Genomic DNA, 8,298 nt, shown 5'->3' on the forward strand with positions numbered 1-8,298 from the left:
CCTTTGCTCCATGAACATTGTTTTGTGTTACAGTGAGTGAGAAAAAGGAAGAGGACTTTGGATCCCACGCTAGCAAAAGGGGACGCCAATTGGGCACACTGGGAGAGCCGAGCGTTATCTTTAATGGGCCATCTTCCTGCAGTCCCTTGCTCTCCCTCGCTTGGGATGATGAGACTTAGAGAAATGAAAGAAGGGAGGAGGGAATTAAGGTCAAATTCAGACTGGATGTAAGTGTGCCCACGAGGAAATGATCCAAGACCTAAAGGGGACAGAGTCTGAGAGTAGGGCCATTAAACAATCAGTTTTCTTCTCCAGTAATCCTTCTTTCTGGCAAGAGTCAAGCCAATTTATTTTACTAAATCTCTTTTGACAATCTCCAGGTCTTTCATGTCATGCCCTCTCAAATACACGCTCTCCTTTCCATCTGAACGCCCAGAGCATTCTCCCACTTGACCTGTTTGCTGTCTCGAGGGTGCTCGTCAAGGCCGGCGTCTGATTTCTCTTTGTAGTAGGGAGGGTTGCGTTTCCATGGATGTGTAGAAGTAAGTGAGAATCGGCAAACTTATGGGATAATTCACAGACCAAAATGTCTGCAGTGTCCCAGAGGACTATTTATTTAATAGAAAGTCGTTCCAATGTAAGCTGTCCACAGTAAGGTACCCTTTCTGGAATGGTACATTTTCAAATGTAATATTTTCGAGTTATGGGGAATGCCATTCACCTCCATTGAATTGGAAAAAGACAAATACCGATAGAAGAAAGGATACATTCATATATATTGTAAATTGGTTGAACTGAGCCGTTGAAATAATCATTATGTCTCCTACCACAGCAGAATGCATCAACATAGTGTACCAGGACGGCCTTTTATGATAGTTCTTACAAATTAACCCGCGAACAATGGCTACTGTCAATTGATAGCTTTTTTATTTATTTTTTATTGCAGGAATTCTGGTGTCTTCATCCATGTTCTTATACTTAATTTCATTTAATCACACTACCAACCTACTCTGTTAGGCAACGCACCAAGGTAATGGAACAATGGAGATTTTTTTTTGATTTTAACATTTAGAAACATCTTACTGTTGTGACATAAGAAAAAGGTTTGGCAACCATTGATATAATGTAGCTACTTAAAGGGCAGGTCCGATATTTAATTATATTATTTGTAGTTTTTTTTTATTCTGTAGCTTCCCAAGTGGTGCTCTGTATGCATTCAGATCCAAACATTCACATTTTTGTCGAAGTACATATATTTTAGCGGCAACATGCTAATTTTCCAAGGCCTTCTAAAAAGAATGTTGCATGTGACTAGACGTACTTTCATTTTGATGACACTGCTACATATACAGTAAATGCAGTGTATTACCTACACTGTATATACGGTGCTGTCAACACTGGTGCAGGACAGGTGCAACGGCACAGAAGCCACCAGACTCTATGCACAAGAACATTCATTTTACCTCGCAGAACACGAGAGTATACGTACAAGCCCACTTAAAAAAATCCGAAACTCATATTATTTAGCAAAGCTAACATTGACTCAGCTAGGGCTAGCGTTTACGTTATTCATTTAAAGTGGTACTCCTAAGATTAAGTTCTGCATTCATGAAGTTAAAAAAGATTGGTAAAAATGTCTGCTGCTGGCTGAAATATATATATATATATTTGTTCAATGAAGCTGTATCCTACACTTTGCATAATGCAACAGACTTTTGTCCTTCTAACTCTATCCCCCATATTTTAATTTAGGCTTTCCACACTCCACACACTTTGCTTTCATACATAAATCCAGACAAAAGTAAGATTAGATGAGTCTTTATTTATTTAGATTATTATTATTATTATTATTATTATTATTATTATTATTATTATTTATTATTACTATTTATTATCATTATCATTAACATTATCAATATCATTATCATTATCATTAACATTATCATTATCATTATCATTATCATTATCATTATCATTATCATTATCATTAACATCATTATCATTATCATTAACATTATCATTATCATTATCATTATTAGTAGTAGTCAGCAGGATTCTCCGGTATGTGCCCCCAGGCATCTTGGATCTGTAAAAATGCAGGTTAGACTTAATTTGAGAAATGTTGTGTTATTATATACATAAAATTATTTGTATAATCAAATGTATATTTAGGGATGAGTAGGTGTGTCGTGGATTATCTGAGCCAGGGATGGCTGCGTAGCTGCTCCAAGGTGGCTCGTCTGTTGGGGTCTTGGTCCATGCACATCTGCAAGAAGTCGTGGCAGTCTGGAAAGCAAGAGAGAAAAAGAGGGAACAGGAGATCAGAGATTTAAGTGTCAGCTCATATATCCTTTAGAAAAATTGGTTTGTGTCTGTTGTCTTAATTTTGGAGTGGTGGTTTAATTTAACATTGGCTCATTTGAAACCAGCTATTTTGTCTCCTAACATCTAAAAATCTCTGCAGATAAAGATATCTGAACCGCTAGATACCACTAAAAGTGCAAAGACATTGTAGTGTATCGCAGTATTAAGTATCGCCTTTTTTCATTTCAATTAACTGACACACGTGTGTTTGTGTATCTTACCTATGGACAGACTGGAGTTGACTTTAACTCCCTTCTTGAATAAATCTATTGTTTCAAAGCAATCCTTATGCATCAGGTCGTACAACAGGGCCCCCAGCTGCCATACTGTTGTTGGTCTGGCCTTGTATTCTCCGTTTGTGTACCATTCTGGAGGTGCTTTTGCGAAGGTACCTAAAAATACACAGCGTAAGACACAAAGAAGGAGGGAGTCAGTCTGAGATAATCAGAAATAGAAGAACAAAGACATAGAGAGGAGAAGCCTGTTGTTTAAATATCAGGAGCAGAGGTCAGATATCATACCGATGTACTTATGGTAATATCCCTTTCTAACGAGGGCACCGCAGCCAAAGTCAATCACACGGACGCGGGGGACGTTGGATCTGGTTTCGACGAGGGTGTTCTCTAACTTGATGTCCCTGTGAAAGACTCCATTTGTGTGCATCTCGATGGCAGCATCCACCATCTGCTTCAGGATGTCCTGTGACGGAAGAAAACAGAGGAGTGAATATATCGGGGTTGATCAGTCAGACAATGTGTGTTAGCTGCTATGATGGCGTAGCATCAGTACCTTAGCCTCATCTTCTGCCAGGTTGCCTCCTTTGGCCTTGCGGTACTTGTAGAGATCCATGGAGGGGTGTGGTCTTTCTATCACCAGGATGAGTTCCTCTTCCAGATCATAGCATTCCAGGAGGGAGATGGCTGCAGATTTTCCAGGTGATCCAGTTCCACCTGCTGCTTTCACCATGAGGGCCACTTCATGGATGACCTTCAACACATTTCCATTCTGGACCTAAAGGATATACAGAGACAAAAAAATGCATACCACTGTTTACCACCGAAAATGAGGAAGAAAACTCCATGAAAAGCTTTGCACTGAGATTAAAAACATGTTTCAGAAGATCATGCTTATTTTCAACAGTTGGTATTTGAACAACACATTTAATATCTTACCACTTCAGTGTAGAGGATCTTTTCTTTTATAATGTGTTTTATAGCGACCTGAAAGACAGAAACACCAGTGTTTTACTTTGCTTTCTAAGGATGCAGTGAAATCTAAATTGTGTGTGTGAGTGAGTATTAAAGACTTACTGGTTCCATGTCTTTGGTTTTGTAGCCTTCCATTACGGCTCCGAAGCCCCTTTGCCGATCTGAGAAAGCTCAATGTACTTGGCTTCAAATTCAGCTGCAAACAAACAGAGAGATGACATGTATTTGTATAAAACTGTTGGACTTTAATTGTAAATCAGGACTAAGCTGACTTTATTTCACATGATCAGTTTACCTCGGCTGGTTTTCACTGAGAAGTCATACATGTCGTACGTTGCATCCTCATCAGTAGATGAACTTTCTCTGCTGTCGATGACAAACTCGTCTGAGTTACTGTCAGTTGGCACACTGCTGCTCCTGATCTTTTTATTGGGGCTTTCTTCAGCAGCGTCAGCTTTCCGCTTGCTCCCCTTCGTGCTGAAGTAGTCTGATATTAAACTGTAGGGCACACTAGCATTGGTAACACCATCAGCCCTCAGCTTTTTCTTGGAAGATCCTTCATCAGTGCTGGCCTTCCTTTTGCTCCTTTGATCCTTGGCATCCTCCACCAGGTTGTAGCTTGGTTTGGTGTTGGAGTTGTTGTCTAAAATGTGAGCGTGTGATAAGAGAGAATTAAATACATTTCTGCTACGCTAAATGTATTTTTTAAAAGCAGTTATGTTTTCTAGATCTTTCTCCAAACTGTGATTCCTTATGAATTACTGGATAGTTTAACCATCTAGGTCTTTACCATATATTAACTTGAAACCCCATAACAAGGGAAAATCACAAAAATTGCTCTCAGTTCGCAAACCTATTCAAACTAGGGCAAGGGGTGCATCAGACACTGCTTTTTAGTTAGGAAACCATTGCCCTGGATCCCCAAAACTGACTGTTATAACTTGTGATACCAAGTTAGAGTTGGTGCCCAACCCACCTTTTAGCCAGGATTTCACACTCACCTTGATTTTCTCCAAGGGCCAGAGAGTGAAGCGTCTCACACTCCTGTGTATCTTTACAGTCCATGATGATCAAGTGACGATCAAATTAATTAATTTGAGAAAATGCGTTACTTATTAGTTAGCACGTGTCTTTCTCCTGTGTCTTTCTCCTGTGTCTTTCTCCCGTGTCTTTCTGAGTTAGACTGACTGATCAGAGGTAAAGAACTCTGAGTGTTGTTGTGACCCGGTGTTCCATAGAATGTCATCTAGACAGCCTCACGGAATGCAGTTGTGACCCGGTGTTCCGCCCAGTGACATCACAATATTGTCAAATGATGCAGAACATAACAATTCTTAATATACAGTTAAACAATAATATTGAATACAATATAATAAATAAATACAAATTATAGTTAGATATTGTCAATGCAAGTGACCAAGCACAGCAATGGTCCTTCTTATATACTGTACTGTTCTATGAATCCTACACAGAGAGCTCTTGGGGGAACTGACCAATTGACAACCCTAACTTTTTTTTTTTTACAGTTATTGTTGCATTAATGCTTCTTTGTGTTAACATATATTTTACTCTGCCATACACACTTACTGCATGGATACAAGGGGGCATCAGGGCTCAGTGTTTTTCAGGGTGGCTGATCAACAAGCTCAGAGAACAGAAAACATATAAATATGTCTACAATCTACAGCATCCAAAGCAGCAGGCCTGCAATAAATTATAATTATATGCAGTTGTGTTTGAATCAGAGTCATAACTTTGGTCAGTTTAAACCTGTGTTTTATTACTTAAGATTTAAAGAGGCTTTTAGTTTTGTATACACATTCAACTGTTAATTAATTTATCTTCACCCGTCAGTTGTTTTGTGGAATTATTCAATCTAAATATATCATAAATTAAGAGCACATTTTCATTCTGTCTGTTATCTTGGTTTATATACATAAATTAATCAGACCAGACTTCATAGAAGTCCCCTTGGTAATTATTAGTCCTTATGAGTAAATATTCAAAGGAGGGAACGTCTTGTCATAAAAAACGGGCTTTGTCTGATTATTCCAATAGCGGTCAAAAAATCTTGAAACTTTTTGTTTGGATTTTTCTTTTGGTACGAGAGCCCTGTTTCCAATAAGTAACAACTGGAGACATTCTGGCAATGCGTTCACAATCTTCAAAAATGTATATATGGCCTTTAAAAAAATGAAATAAATAACCATTTGATTGATTACCTTTATAGAAGATGTATTTTGTACACTTAGGCTTGTGCATGCACACGTAGATTTTATTTGGAAATTAATGAAATAACCATTACAGTTTTATTGTACAGAGATGAATGCCTCTACATCGTTCAGTGAGTGGCACACCAGCTATTAAGTTTTGTTAACAAATATGGTAGCCATTGGTATTAAAGAATGGATTTAGTCTTACAACAGAAAGGTCAATAACGTGCCAAAAGGAAAGGTTGCCCTCAAGTACCCAATAGAGAGGTGTAGGAATGAGTCCTAAAAAACAGCTTTTTTTGCACTAAGGGTTACCTCGTCTTGAAGTCAATGGTTGTTTTGAATGGGTTTTTGGTTGGATGCCTGAAATAAAGTCTGTGGTTAACACAAGCTTAAGACATTTAAACATTTTGTTCTAGGATATAAAATAAGTCAGTAGATACCCCTTTTGTGAATTTTGAAGATTCTTTAAAAAGGTGGTTTCTAACGGTGGCTAAATGAGACTACAAAACCTCATCACACCGACCAGTCTGCCTACAAAGCCTTGTTGTGTATATATACACTCCTGCGACAGTGGTGTCGTTAGTTTATATCCTTTTAGTTTTTCTTTAACTTCTGGTGATTGCATTTAGGCTACAAAATTCATGACTTTCAATTGTGAAGATTATCTCGCTGAACAAATTGTTTGAGTATCATTAACTTGTGTTTGCCTCCTAGTTTTTTTTCCTGCACTAATCTAAAATCCAATGGAAACATCCCATTGGCTTTTTGTTGAGGGAACCAGTGCAATGCTAACTTCTGGGGTTGGCCTACAAAAATACGTCATCCCTGCACCATATTAGGAGTTGGCTGTGGCTCAATTGGTAGAGCAAGGATGAGAGAAATGCAGAGGTCAAATGGCGATTGTAATAAACCATAAAGAGACATTTTACCCTAAAATATATATTTTTAATCATACCTGTAGTGCTATTTATCAGTGCAGATTGTTTTGCTGTGAGTTGCTGAGATGTAGGCCTTAGAGATGTTCGCCGCTCTCCAATATAATGGAACTATATGGCACACAGCTTGTGTTGTTCAAAGCAGCAAAAAAACAACAACATTTGAATAACTTGGCAGCAATGTCTCTTTTGTGAATTCACAACCAGATTCCTCAAGATACTCTACAGGCCTTGTTGTATGAGCAGTGTCATGTAGTAAAATTGGGTCATCATTTCTGGAAAGAGGCATTGCTGTTGAGTTTTTCATTTATTTTTGTCATTATGGTGAAAGGAAAAATGAGAATTTTTTGGGCTGAACCTTCCCTTTACTTTTTCAGTACCTGATGAATGGTTGAAGTCCTCAAATGTAAGTAAAAGCCATGTTCAGAGCAGGAATGTTGAGGTTATAATTAGCCTTTATTTGTTACACAGCTTGTGCATGAGACAAAGATACAACCATAGGAAAATGTCATCTGAAGGGAAAGAATATTGTTATTATCAATTAAATATGCATATGTTGTTAAACAAAAAGAGATGGAGTCCGTGTCCTCCTCCTTCGAAATGACTGACAGACTGCCACTATACCCCTATAATAGTGCTGACAGTGTTTGATACTTTAATTTCGGACTCTTTTTATCCATCTCCTCTTTTCTTTTCATTAAAAATGCATCAGCTGTAATTTGATGCTTTTGACCCAGATCCCCCAGGACCCCAATGCATTGGTATTAAAAACTAATACTTAGAAAGCACTTACAAGCAATTTAACCAGAAAACAATGACGTGAAGTCAATTGGAACAAACTGATTGGCAAAGTCATGAAAAATTGGAATGGAAGAATAAAGCACATGTGACATATGACAACAGCTATACTTTTATTAGGGTAAAAATGAAGTAGCACACTCTTTTTTTTTCCAAGTATATCCTCTGTGTTGGTCACCCTTAATGACTAATCCTATGTAACTAATCCAACATTTCATGTCGGCTTTACTTCAATGAAAATACAAAACATTTCTATTAAGCAGCTTTATTACTGTTCCCATTACTATTTACAGTTACATCCATGCACACATTCTTGGGTTATACGATACTTGATATTCATTCTGACTTGTCTTTTTCTTTAATAATAGAATTCCTGATTCAAGTTTGTTCTCTTTGTCCTTTATTTTTCTTTCCTGCCTCACTAGATATCCTCCAGTACAGCATGTAAACGCAATACAAGCACACCTGGTGTCTCCTCTCCTGTATACACCCTAACACACACACACACACACACACACACACACACACACACACACACACACGGGACACCTGTCTCTCATGCAGAACTCCTGCCTTTCACAAAAGCTTTTATTTTGAAGGCACGCTCTCTCGTGTTCCGGTATTGTCCCTTTGCGGTATGATGACACTGAAGCTGACCGATGAGAGGAAAATGAAGGAGCGAGGGAGATAGAGAGACGGCGAGAAGCTGTGGGAGAGAGAGAGAGAGAGAGAGAGAGAGAGAGAGAGAGAGAGAGAGAGAGAGAGAGAAAAGGGGGT

At 38.3% G+C, this 8,298-nt stretch overlaps 1 protein-coding gene across 1 annotated transcript; it reads right to left on the reverse strand.

Annotated features, from left to right (window-relative positions):
* Positions 1 to 2,194: 2,194 nt before the first annotated feature.
* Positions 2,195 to 4,637, reverse strand: LOC129098848 (serine/threonine-protein kinase pim-2-like). Its single transcript, XM_054607969.1, is given in 9 exon segments — positions 2,195 to 2,286; positions 2,586 to 2,756; positions 2,886 to 3,063; positions 3,154 to 3,375; positions 3,537 to 3,584; positions 3,675 to 3,724; positions 3,727 to 3,768; positions 3,868 to 4,215; positions 4,574 to 4,637. Coding segments are annotated over 9 exon segments (1,215 nt in total).
* Between the last annotated feature and the right edge of the window lie 3,661 nt (positions 4,638 to 8,298).

Source organism: Anoplopoma fimbria, chromosome 2, assembly GCF_027596085.1.
Source record: "Anoplopoma fimbria isolate UVic2021 breed Golden Eagle Sablefish chromosome 2, Afim_UVic_2022, whole genome shotgun sequence".
NCBI classification, from domain to species: domain Eukaryota; kingdom Metazoa; phylum Chordata; class Actinopteri; order Perciformes; family Anoplopomatidae; genus Anoplopoma; species Anoplopoma fimbria.